The 13,699-nt window shown below is 39.9% G+C and overlaps 1 protein-coding gene across 1 annotated transcript in view; it reads left to right on the forward strand.

Annotated features, from left to right (window-relative positions):
• The window catches only part of IL12RB2 (interleukin 12 receptor subunit beta 2), a 62,405-nt gene that overhangs the window by 7,433 nt on the left and 41,273 nt on the right, over window positions 1–13,699 (forward strand). The window contains exons 5-7 of the mRNA XM_070405343.1: window positions 571–713; window positions 1,857–2,007; window positions 9,005–9,084. Of these exons, the coding sequence (XP_070261444.1) occupies window positions 571–713; window positions 1,857–2,007; window positions 9,005–9,084 (374 nt within the window). The remainder of the gene's footprint in view (window positions 1–570; window positions 714–1,856; window positions 2,008–9,004; window positions 9,085–13,699) is intronic.

Raw genomic sequence — 13,699 nt, forward strand, 5'->3', positions numbered from 1 at the left:
CCACAGCACCTCTTTGCATACACACTGCTAACTATAAGTCTGAACATAGGCATTTAATATGCATTTTCCTATCACACTTCTCCCCATCTACTTTGCATCTCTTTACATAGGCATCTCTAAGCCACGTTCTTCCCTCTTATTCTTTTCTTCTGTTCCCCTGTTCTTATATCCCCTTCTTGTGACTTTTCTACCAACATTTCTTCTCTTCCTGAGGGGATCACCTCTAGCCACCTCTAACTCAGCACTGGGACTCTCAGATTTTGCACATCGTTTTTTTTTTTTAAATCATTGAATTAAGTGGAATCAACGATAGTGCGTTGCTGTCGGTGGTAGTTTATTTGGTAAAAATGAGGGCAGATTAAGAGGAATTATTTTAAGGACTTAGAAGTGAATCAAACTTTTTCTTCTTTCTAAAAGCCAGGGACTTCTCTCTTGTTTATTTCACCAAATTGGTTGGTCATGCATCTTAGAGATGAATTTTGTTCAACTCTTTATAGCTCATGGTAATACATAAGACAATTTCTGATTGTGGAGCCTGAATCACACCTTTTTGTTTATCCTGTTTACCAGTGAGGCCTCTTCCTCCGTGGGACATCAGAATCAAATGTGCAAATGATTCTGTGAGCAGGTGTACTCTTCAGTGGAGAGATGAGGGGATGGTGCTGTTTAATCGACTCAGATATCGGCCCAGTAACAGCAGGTCCTGGAATATGGTAATGGTTTTTGGAGTGAAGGGGGAAAACAGACCTCTGTCTTTTCATACCAGCAAAATATGTAGTTTAAAGTATATACTTGAGTTATACCAGAAAGCCAGATATACCTCTATTTATGAAGAAATATCTTGAATTCTGATCACTGATTTTTTTAAGTTGCAAGCTTCTGTAGACCAGCATTAATTTTCCATATTTTGTGTCTAGTAAAGGGCTCATTTCTCCTTGAGTTTTTTTTAACCCCTGCCCTATTATTACTTTTTAGTAATTTTTTAACATATTGGGAACAGAAATATTAGGGTCTGTCCACAGAAGTTTATGTGGAATTTAATATTCCAAAGATAAAGCCCCACACTTTGATATATTAGGCATTATTTTTTTTACAATAAAAAGTATAGGATTATAATTTCTTCCAGTATTTTTATAAACTATAATGTCTTTTTTAAAATATATTTTTATTGATTTCAGAGAGGAAGGGAAAGGGAGAAAGAGATAAAAAACATTAATGATGAGAGGGAATCATTGATTGGCTGCCTCCTTCACACCCCCTACTGGGGATCGAGCTCTCAACCCAGCATGTGCCCTTGACAGGAATTGAACCCAGGACCCTTCATTCTGCAGGCCAACACTCTATCCACTGAGCCAAACCAGCTAGAGCTAAACTATAATGTCTTATAATGACAAAGGATCAGTTTCATATACAGCTGATATTCAAGAGAGGTACAGTAACTAAATTTCTTAAATATTTTTATATAATTAAAGTTTTCTGTTTGAACCCAGTTCTATGTCTTTATAAGGATTAAAATATGCATCACATTCTAATTGTGATCAAATGTAGAAAATTCTCCAAGGCCTTTATGAAAATTGGCAGTTTTCAACTTATACTTCCTTTTCAGCTAGTTTTAGGAATCCTCTTGGAACTTATGTAGATAGGTTCTTAATCTCAGGAGATATTTTTGTTTTGTTTATTCTGAAACAGTATTATTTCAGTGTATTCAATAACCCAGCCATTGATATATCTTCTCATTGAATAACAGATCTGAAAAAAAAAAATGAGTTACCTGGTCTAGTTTTTTACCTTTTTGTTAAAATTCTTTAAATTAATAGAGTATTAATATGCACCTTAAAAATCTTGTCTGTTTGAAGGTTAATACTACAAATGCCAAAGGAAGACATGATTTGTTGGATCTGAAACCATTCACAGATTATGAATTTCAGGTTTCCTCTAAACTACATCTTTATAAAGGCAGTTGGAGTGACTGGAGTGAATCATTGAGAATGCAAACACCAGAAGAAGGTATGTGTCAACCCCCCCCCCCCCCAAAAAAAAAACAGGAATGGGGTGGGGTGGGGGTGGAGAGAAAGGATGGAGGGAAAGAAGATGATGCAGTGATTTCCTTGGAATAGAATCGCTAAAGTACTGATACTGAGTCAAAGAGTATGATTGCATTAATTAACAAGTTAATTTCCACATGAACTTAAGTTCTGAAACTGTCAGAGAGATCTGTTTATATTGCTAGGAAATATTTAACATTAGGTAAGTCCTACTTCTGTTTGGCACATGTCATGTTGGTGACAAGCTTAAGCCTCAGTAATCTTTGGTTATAACTTCCTATTTTTATTGCACTTATTATTCTTTTACTTACCATCTCAGTAATTCTCTCTCTCTTAAGTTACAGAGCTAAACCAGTAATTAATTTCATTCTTTCATAGTTAAATCTTCATTCAGTTTACTGTTTGGATTCTATGAAAATGAATTTGGCTCTGTGAGCCACTAAAAGCTTGAAAGGAGGAGGATTCTGGACACATAATATTTTAAAGTAAAATTTAACATCCAGCCATCTTTCTCCTTCAAATACTGCAGCATTGCACTTCTTCCAGGCTTTGACTCCCTGCTTAGATGAGTGCCAGCAGACTGTCCATAGCTATGAAAAGGATATCAAATGTATTTTTCAGTCTTATGGGCTTTTATATTTGGTAATCATTGGGAAGGTAATTTTACTGAAGTATAATAAAAATATTTTATTAGAGCAAAAATGCTTATATGAGCATTATTTCAGTAATTAACAAATCTTGGGAAACAAAAGAAATAGCCACCTGAATATTAGTATTCAAAAGCTCTCAATTAGTTATATAGCATGGACTTTTCATAATTTGTGTACATTTGGCTCAGGAAAAATTATTAGCATATAATACATTGCTTTATTATCTTGAGGTTTTGTAATATTAATACTTACTTGTGGAAACTTATGGATCTGTGTGCATATGAACTAACCTTGTGATTAAGTTACATTCATTTTCTGTGAGCAAGTAGTGGCTTTTGGTAATTGATGACACTTATCAATGATTCTTCAATGACATTCAAGCACCTAAAGGACCTATTAATAAAATGTAATTCCTGAGATAATTGTATATTCTTCCCCTCTTCTTGTATGAATCTCATTACTTCTATTTTTAAAAAATGTTTAAAAATGAAATCATTCAACAAATTAGAATTTATTTCCTCTTATTTCATAATAAAAATCTCGTAAATTAAATCTCATTGATCCATTTGCTGTCTGCTTAAATACTTGCCATTTTCATAATCCAGAGCTTATTTTTATTATCCTTGTATTACACATAGTCAAAGTAATGAATTTTTTAAAAACATATTTTATTGATTTTTTACAGAGAGGAAGGGAGAGGGACAGAGAGCTAGAAACATGGATGAGAGAGAAACATCAATCAGCTGCCTCCCTCACACCCCTCACTGGGGATGTGCTCACAACCAAGGTACATGCCCTTGACCGGAATCGAACCTGGGGCCCCTCAGTCCGCAGGCTGACGCTCTATCCACTGAGCCAAACCGGTCATGGCGTAATGAATTTTTAAAAAGTACTTCATGGAGTTGATTTTATTTATACACAGTACAGATAAAATTCTTGAAAATGGGCCATATTTTCTAAGTTCAAGGTAGTAAATATTTGTTATATTACATGAGTCTAAAGTATAAACAAGGGAAACTCTGGATTTGTGAATCCTTGTCATTCTTACTCACCTTTGGTAATAACCTGTTAAAAGGGTTTTCTTTTCTTGTAAGTGTTTATCTGTTGAATTAAAAACCCTTCAAGGTAGGACAGTAGTAACTTTCTCATGTCTTATAAAATAAACCACTATCATAACAATGAATGCAGCAACTTGTTATGGTTAAGAATTTGTGGATGGTTGTGAATTGAACCAAGAATGCTGGCTCTTTCAGAGTAATTGCAGGCATTCATAAAGAGAGAAACCCATACTCTGAGATATACCACGGTTACCAAGCTCTGTTGGCTTCCTTTCAGTGTCTGAATCTCCCTTTATGGTGTTTGATCTTTTTGTGGGTTGTTGTAGGATTTCTTTTCTCTTACTCTAAGCTGCATGGTTTTCACCTTTTACCACTATTTCTGTCATCAGTTTCTTTATGAAACACCAACTGATGTAAACCTAAAAGGTGTGAAATTTTTTTAACACGCCTTCCTTTTAACCCTTTAAATATAGACTCATATGTAACTTGGCATTTAAAAAAATTACTAGTAAGCTTTTTTTTTTAAATGTCACTCTAAAACCAAATAATACTTTGCTACCAAAACTGAGAGCAAAATGTTGTCTCCTGGTGAATTGGGCACAGTTATTTATATCATACTAGAGGCTTGTTGCAAGAAGAGATTCGTGCAATAGGCCTTCCCTTCCCTAGGCTGCTGGCACCAGTTTTCCTCTGGCACCTGGGATCCAGGCCTTGGCTCTGGCTGGGCTCTGGCCAGAGCCCTCCCCCCCAGCCATTAGGCCTCATGGCTCCGCTAATCCCAGGGCTGTCAGGCCTCTTGGCTCTGCTGATCCTGGGGGCGTGAGGCCTCGTGGCTCTGCTCATCCTGGGTCTGTGAGGCCTTGCTGCTCCACCGGCTTTGGGTACATTTCGCTTTGCTCCACCGCTTGGAGCCTACGTATGCAAATTAACCACCATCTTTGTTGGCAGTTAATTTGCATATCACCCTGATTAGCTGATCGGAAGTGTAGCGAAGGTATGGTCAATTACCCTTTTTGTCTTTTATTAGATAGGAGGAACAGCAGGAAATGAGGTCGTTATTTACTCCATATGGCCTTTTCCTATGTTATTAAATTTAACTCCAGTAATGGTCCTCCATGAGAAACACTTTTCAAATGACCACTAAGTAAGGGGTAGGAGGAAAGAAACCACTTTCTGTGTCCCACAATCATCCATCAAAGGCAGGATTGATACTGGGAATTGAGCAACCCTATTTTGTGTCTAGTGGGAAAACACTTTGAGTTTGGGCTGCATGGGGTCCAGAAAGGCCTGAGAATAATATGCTCAAGTGTTGGGGGGAGGTGATCCTTCACCACTCAGAACACCCAGGAGGAATGTTACATCATTTTCATGTCACTGAAAATGATTTTTTAAAATTTGTTTTCAACCATTTAAAAATATAAAAACCATTATTATTAGTTCACAGGCTGTACAAAACAGGGAATGTGCCAGATTTGGTCCATGGGCCATAGTTTGCTGAGTCCTAAACTAGCTAAACTTGAAAGTTTCATACTTGTGCCTTCTTGCTTAAAACTTGAGGAAATGAGAATGAATGGCTTTTTACCTTCTAAAGGGACTTACGTGCAAACATTTTCAGTAGAAAGAAAATGTTGTGTTTGAGAACCAATGCCAGTCCCTACCCTTTTGTCTTCTTTTGGTCTCCTTTAAGCCCAACATGTACCCTGGAAGAAGTGAATGCAGGCACAGCAGATGATAACATCTGCAGGCAAGAACCTATCACTGAGGATTTGTTTAATCAAGTAGGCACTTGTAAGTTCTATTTGAATTGAATTGTTTGAAACTAAATTTTAGATAAATGAGATAAATGTAGCACAGCCTAAAGAGTGGACATCATGAAACCAAGGCAGTGAATGACTTATCTCTCTTGCCCTGCTTAGAGCATGACTTGGATCAAAAAAATTTTGTGCATTTCACTTAGTCCACTACCTGAAAGTTGAGATATGTCTTTTCTATATTTACTGTTTGTCAAATTCTCTATTTTCACTGTTCTTGGAGATCTTGATTCTTCTCTTCACTGCTTGCTAAAACCTCTGTGGTGGAACGGCTTTCCACCCGATTTAGTTGCTATTGTCCCCAGCCCTGCACTACCTTGGCTTCAGATATAGATGCTGAGCTGAGAGAAACAATGGCTTGGCTCTGATTTGGTTGCCACACATACAGTTTCATGGAACCCTAGGATCCTGGGATTTGAGAGTTGAAAGAATCCTTGAGGTCATTTAAGTCATTTAGGCCAATCTCCTGCTTAATTTAGGAGCTTTCTTTTTTTTCATATTGGTGACTCTAGTTAACCCTATTATTTTCCCCTTTATATTGGAGCTAGTTTTATCTCAGGAAAGCTGACTTTCATTTCACAATATTTGTATATTTAATCATTTGTACCCATTTGGTTTTTTTTTTAAGATTAATCTAATAATTGTTAACAATCATTTGTTTATTGATTGACTGGTTGATTTCAAAGAGAAAGGAAGAGGGAGAGAGAGCTAGAAACATCAAAAATGAGAGAGAATCATTGTTTGGCTGCCTCCTGCACACCCCCCACTGGGGATCAAGCCTGAAACCTGGGCAGGTACCCTGACCGGCAATCGAACTTGGGACCTTCAGTCCACAGGTCGACACTCTATCCACTGAGCCAAACCAGCCAGGGCTGGACCCATTTGTTTTGAAATCACTTTGACATATGGGCCTTTGACTTTCCTCTTCCCACCTGCCTATAATATCTTTAATATGTCTTTTGCTAGATGACACTGTGGTTAGAATTTTAAGTGATTTTGTGAAAGTTGACTATCAGAGATTCTCTTTAATATTAGACCTTACATTGCATTAAACAGTAGTGGTTTGACACCATTGGTCATGAAATTCTACACTTTGAAATTCATACAGATTCAACTAATGATTTCTCTCCCATAGTGACTTACACTGCAGGTAGCCACCATTAAAATTTCAGTTTCACTTGCAATTTCTCCTTTGAAGAGACTATGATTCTAGAATTTGGGTTTTGGCTCTGTAATAATATGGAAGGTTGTAGATCTTTAACGAGGCAATGAGTGTTCCTTTAAATTTCTTACCAATATGTAATTAACTGAAGACATTTAGTGCTTCGGTACAAGTCACTTGGCTTTGCCACTGAGTACACCCAAGTGACCATATCGTGATTATGTGTCAATGATCAGATTACCTGATTTGTGAAGTGTTTATATCTTTGCTCCACATAATGAGCTGTAATGGAAGAGCAGGGTCTTTGGGGACCTAAGCTCAGCTCTCAATTTTGTCATTTACCAGCTCTATGTCTTTCGTAAATCATTTAACCTTTGTCAGTTGTAAAATATGAGTAATCACAGGCACCCCCTGCAATGTGTAGGATTCTGTGAGATAATGTATATAAACTATCCAAATATTACCTGGCACATAGTAATTTAATAAATGTCAGGTTCTCTTTTCTTCTGTTGCCTGTTCATTTTTCTCTTTGTGCATCTGGGCTAGCAGGAATAAAAGTCCTGGCTTGATTCCTGGGTTACTCTTCATAACCCTAAAGCATTGAGAGTTTCAGGATGTCTTATGCATGTATTTCTTACTGCTAAGTCCTCACTGGTGGAAAGAGGGGGAAAAGAAAAGAAGTGAATGTTTAGAAAGAAAAAAAAAACAGAAAAGAGGGCAAGAGAGGCAGGAAGAGGAAGTGACAAAGGAAGAGAATAAAACATGAAAGAGGCGCACCTGCTGGGGAATGGAAGTGTTGTAGAGAAATCATAAGCCTTCTCAGAACCAGGCAACTGCATGGTGCAGAGTGAAGATCACAGGCTCTGAAATAAAACAGACCTGTGTTTAAAGCCCGGCTTCTCTGCTGTGTAGTTCTGGGACCTTGAACAACTCCTTTACCTCTCAGCACTTTAGTTATCAAATGAAGAAAAAACATCAGCTAAGTTTTATGAGTGTTTACCATGTATCAGCACTCTGTGCATTTAAATTCTCCAACAGCCCATGTGGCGTGCAGAATTATGATCCTCACTTGACAGATGAGGAGCTGGCTTAAGGACATAGTTAACATTTGTTCAAGGTCACAGAGCTGGCATTTGCCTGTAGATGGTCTGGCTCTGGAGCTCACACTTTAACCGCCGCCCTGAAGCTACCCACTTCGCGGTGGTGAGGAGGACGGGAGATCTAACTGCGGATGGGCACACCCAGGATCTGCCCATAGTATGTGCCGGTGCCTGTGCTCCCTTCCTTTCTCTCTTTCTCTTCTCTTCCTGGCTACTTGTCTTCTGTTATCCAGATGGAACTTAATTTTCTAGAAATTTCCATCTGGTTAAAAGGAACCTGCTACTCCAGAAGGAACCCTATTGTAGCCTCACCTCAGATACACTCTAAGTGTCACTGTTAAACAAGTGAGGTTGGTCCACTTACACACACACACACACACACACACACACGCACACACCCTCCCTCTCTAATACACAGGAGTTGATTATTTCGTTTCTTTTCAAGCATGTTTGATTAACTTTCTCATATTAAATTAGGTCATATTTGACCATTGTCTTATAGATTGGTGGATATTTCTTCTATCAGTTCAGCCTGTGTTTTAGCATCAAGTAGATAATATTGCCTGCTTTGTTCATTCATCATGTAACAAAGAGTTATTGAGAGCCTGTTACATTCTAAGTATGGTGCTAGGTTGGAGAAATATTAAGATACATGAGATAGGCCTTCCTTTCAAGTAGATCATTGTCTAATAGTCATAAAACCAATTAATTATACTACAGCATTAGGTCAGGAATGGAGGTTAACATAAAATTTATTATTTGTATTTTGTACTTTTACAGGGTCAAAAAATGTGTTCGTTACGATTTCTGTCTTTGTTTTTTGGCTGATAATTCCTTATGCATTCCAATAAAAAAGAAATAACCACACACGTTTTGAGTTATTTTATTAATATATGTTTTAAGAGTAAGTTAGGAATCTAATTTCCTCTGCATTATTTTATTTTACTTCATTTTATTTTATTTTATTTTTTAAGGTAATTGTGAGCTTTCTATGGCCAAAGATATACATGCTCATTGTTTAACAAAAGAAGAAAAATACTGGGGCACAAGAAAATTGAAAGTATCTTATAATCCTACTCTCCCAGAATCATTTATAAAATGACCCATTGACTTTTAAAGGTTTTGTAATGTATGTATATTTATATATATGAAAATATGTTCTTTCCCTTTCAAATCAGAGCCTACGGGGACATTAGATGTCTGGTACATCAGACAGAACACTGACTACAGGAGACAACAGATTTCTCTGTTCTGGAAGGTAAGTTTCCAATGTCAGCTTAAAACTCAGGAGAATTGCCTATTTGTGTTTTTTTTGTTTTATTTTGTTCTTATTGAGCTATAAATAACATATAAAGAGGATTCTATATTTGAACAGTATGTTTCAGGATGGAAAAGGGCCCTTTTTCACACAGTGAGGCTTCAGAGACTTTGTTGGTGCTCATTATCTCAACCACATCTTCATGATACTCAACTCAGTGTCATTTACTTCTGCCAGATAAGGGTGGGAGCTCTGACTCCACACAATCTCATCTTTCCCTCATCCACTTCTTCATCTTTTCCTCATCAAGGTCCCTTCTACCCCTATGCATGCCCACCCTCGGACCCCACTACATCATCTCTTCTGGCTCTTGCCCCCTCAATCACCCTTCTCTCCTACATACAGTGTGACCAGGCCACCAGACTTATGCACTTTTGGGGAAATTAAAGCTGGAAATCTGTGGATGTGGATATTTAGGAATCTATTTTCTATAGTCATTGAAAAGGGAGAGGGAAAGCTGCCCTACCTCAGGAACACAAATAATAGCGAAAAATAATAGGATCGGGGAGGGGAAGCAGCTCTTCCTCAGGAATAGTAGTAGAACAGCAGGACGTAGGGCAACCTTCCGGAAAACAATGTGGCTAATGTTGTACAGGATGTCAAAGTTCCACAGGGTGCTGAAAGCTGGCGCTGGCGCTTCTTTTAGTCCTTACCCAGACCCTGTGAGGTAGGTGCTGGGCATTCCCACTTCACAAATAAAAAAACAGGGGTCAGAGAGAGGAAGTCCTTGCTAAAGTCACCCAGCTATTGAGTGCAGAGCTTGGATTAAAACCTGATCCAGAACGCTTTCTGCTACATCCTGACTTTTTCTTTGTTGAAAGAAAATGCTCTTTGAATTGAGCTACTAATTAGCATGCTCATAATAAGAGGTGTTCAGGTGCACTGTACCCTTCCTTTTTCCCCAAAACCTCCCCCAGATAAGAGTAAATAAACAGTTTTGGAATTACGAAGCTGGTGAGCACAAAACCAGAAAGGGTCAGAGTAAGGAATAAAAAGTCCCCTGATGGAGTTAGCATGATCGATCTGGATAGTTGCAATCTTCTTCAGATTTAAGGAATGAGCCAGGCAATCAATAAGCTCTTTCTCCCTCTTTTCTGTCCTCTCTCTCTCTCACACACACACACACACACACACGTCTGGTAGAAGAGGGGACTACTATAAATAGCATGGTGAGTCATAATCAAGCTCTTAACTTTGAAACTAAAACCAAAGCTTAAAATTCATTTTAAAATAAAGCCATTTTGTACTAGCAAGACAATTCTCAAAGCAAGACATTTAGAGCAGCCATATCTGTGCCTATGATAGGAGAACCCAGCTCAATTCTTGGCTCGTGGTTTTCATTTTCACAAGTAAATGACTGGTTAAACCCCAAATTCCTCTTCCCATCAAGATTTCTCCTCCCAAAAGGTCTTCAACATACATATGCAAATTCTTCTCTGCTTCTCATTCTGATCTTGCCCCTAATCCTCACGAAGTAGAGGTTATAAAATGAGGTTTAGGAATTCAAAGGGACTTTAATCCTCTCCCAGTCCACCCTTCCTCTCACGGACATTGCTCCCGTGTCAGGTGGGACAGACAGATGTCTCTGCTGGGACCTCCTGAGACAGGGAGCATTCCACTTTGTCTGCAGTCCATGCCAGGATAGGCATTTCCTATTGTCAGAAAATCTTCGTGTAGGTGGGGCCAGAATTGTAGATGCTTGGACTGGAACTGGCTGGGATAAGAAATCAAAAATGCAAACACTGGAAGCTTCTGTAACTTGACTGTGGTAGTGACAGGGCACCCACAAAGCCTTCAGTGACCATGCAGTCTGAGAGGCTCCTTGGAAAGTTGGGTCTAGTCCTCAGTCTTGTAGGGCCATTCCTGGGCTAAGTCCTTCCCGGCTAAGTCCCTTTGTGCCAAGTCCTGGGCAGCTTCCAGGGCCCCAAATAGACCACTCACCTGAGGGTGGGAATAAAACACTAGCCAGAGTCACGAAAGTGAGCAGGCCTGCTTTGGACCACAGAACCACTGAGTCACAGGCTCTGGCGCCAAAGGGAATTTAGCCAGCATGCAGTCCCACCATCCGTTTTACAAATGTGGGAATAGCCGTGGCCGGTTTGGCTCAGTGGATAGAGCGTCGGCCTGCAGACGAAAGGGTCCCAGGTTCAATTCTGGTCAAGGGCTTGTACCTCGGTTGCAGGCTCCTCCTTGGCCTGGGCCCTGTTTCTCTCACATCAGTATTTCTCTGTCTTTCCCTCTCTCTAAAATCATTGGAAAAATATCTTCGGGTGAGGATAACACACACACACACACACACACACACACACACACACCACAACCGCCCCCCCCCCCCCCCCACACACACACACACGCACAAACCAAACAAACAAAAAACTGGCGGGGGGCGGGGGGTGCGGGAACAGCTCTAGGGAGGTGAAATGATTTCCAATGAGAGGGCCTATGGTGCTTGTTCCAGGGAGCCTTTCCCGGGCAGAAACCACTGCCCCTTCTGTCTGGACCACTCCTGTCCCACCATCCCACCGGAGACTCCTCATGCGCCCTCAGGCAGGCTTGGGAATGGACGGGGTGGCGCCGCAACACAGGGGACTCAGACTAGAAAGGAACGCTGCAGCCAGACCAGGTGCCTTGTGGTGGGGCCCAAATTAGACTTCATTGAGGAAAGGAAGCACAGACAGGCAGGCGGTGGGTTGGTTTTTTTAAACTGTGATTAATACTGGGAAACCCAATGAGGGGACACCCCACCACGGCAGCGGGGGGTTTTCGGGTGTGGGAACCAAAGGAAGCCCCAAGTAAAACCCCATTGGTCTGTGAACAAAGTGAGAGCACGTTTCTCTTGCAGTTGGGGAAATGTGAGGTGACCTTTCATTTCTGCAGGATGTTTACATTAGAGGAGAACAGCCAGGGGCTGAATGGGCACAGTCCCTGTGAGTGTGGGTGTGAACGTATGTGAGTGTGAGTAGAGGTGGGTGTGTATGTGAGTGATGCGGGTGCATGTGTGTGATATACGTGTGTGAGTACAAAGGGTATGTGTGAATGTGTGTATGAGTGCGTGTGAGTCATACGTGTGAGGGATATGAGTGGGGATGTAGGAGTAGGTATGTCTATATGAATATGTGTGTAAGTGCCTGTATGTGAAGGTCTTAGTCCATTCAAGCTGTTATAACAAAATACCATAGACTGAGTGGCTTATAACAACATAAATCTATTTCCCAAAGTTCTGGAGTCTGGAAGTCCAAGGTCTGGGTGCTAGCATGGTCGGTGAAGGGTGTCCTCTGGATTGCAGATTTTCTGTTGTGTCCCCACAAGGTAGAAGGGGCTAGGGAGCTCTGTGGGGTCTCTTTGATAAAATCATTAATCCCATTCATGAGGGCTCTATCTTCATGACATAATCACCCTCCCAGAGGCCCCACCTCCTGACACTGTCACCTTGGCATTAGGATCCCAATTTTGGGGACACACAAACGTTCAGACCATAGCAGTGAATAAGTGTGAGCGTGTGGAAGGTGTGCATGTGGGTCTGAGTGTGGGTGTGAATGTGTGTGAATTTCATCTATGTCTGTATGAATGTGAGTGTGTGTGTGAGAGTGAAGGAGACCTTTGCTTTGTTGTTCTGGTTCCCACATAATTACTTATTTTCCCAGCCCTCGGTTTCTCCTGAAAACCGCATTTCTTCAAAAATATCCTGTACTATTTTTTGCCATAGTTATTTTTAAGAGAAAAAGTATTTTCTCTGTTGAAGCCAAAAAGTACCACCTAATCCATGGAATGCCATAAAAATACCAGGTATTGTTAAAACAAATGCAGTAACATCTAGAAACTGTTTCTCTGTCATAAACAACCTGTTTTGTATGAGAGGCCTTCACAGGAGGCTCTTAGCAATCCTGTCCCTCAGATTCCCTCTGTCATTCTCTGTGCAAAGTTTCATACTGTTTCCTTTGCTTAGATTAAGCATTTCAGTCTGTGAGTCCAATACACTGTTCTCCAAGTTAATACAACATATATCCTTTAAGAAGAAAAATCACCTTTTAAAAAAAATTTATTTACTATGGATATAGATATGGATATGGATGTGGATGAGGATATGGTTATGGATATGGAGATATATATAGATAGATAGATACATATGTAGATACAGATACAGATACATGTGTAGATGTAGATAAGAGATAGAGGTATAGAGATACAGATAGGTAACGTATGAAAAGATGACGGACAAAGCTACATTAACCTTTGTAGTTTCCTCTGTTACTTTCTTCAGAGACCTCTCACTATCTTGATCATAACAAATTAGAAACTTTCTGAAATTATGAGGCCATGAGTCTGGAAGAAAAATATCTGTGTGTATATGAAGCTGAATTCATTCCATTAATTCATTCAAACAAATAGATTAAAGCCAGTCTTTGGTACTGGACACTACATGTTCTTCATGCCAGGGGTATGGAAGTGAACAAGATCAATCCTCACAGTCCAGCAGGAGGGCAGGCGGAGGAGTGGGGATGATGATGCACTCAGGCATTTAGAAGAAGTTCAGGGTTCAGCTGGGGGCATGATG

Source organism: Myotis yumanensis, unplaced genomic scaffold (genome assembly GCF_028538775.1).
Source record: "Myotis yumanensis isolate MYYU_CA2020_CCGP unplaced genomic scaffold, mMyoYum1.0.hap1 SCAF_2, whole genome shotgun sequence".
In the NCBI taxonomy this organism is placed as follows: Eukaryota; Metazoa; Chordata; class Mammalia; order Chiroptera; family Vespertilionidae; genus Myotis; species Myotis yumanensis.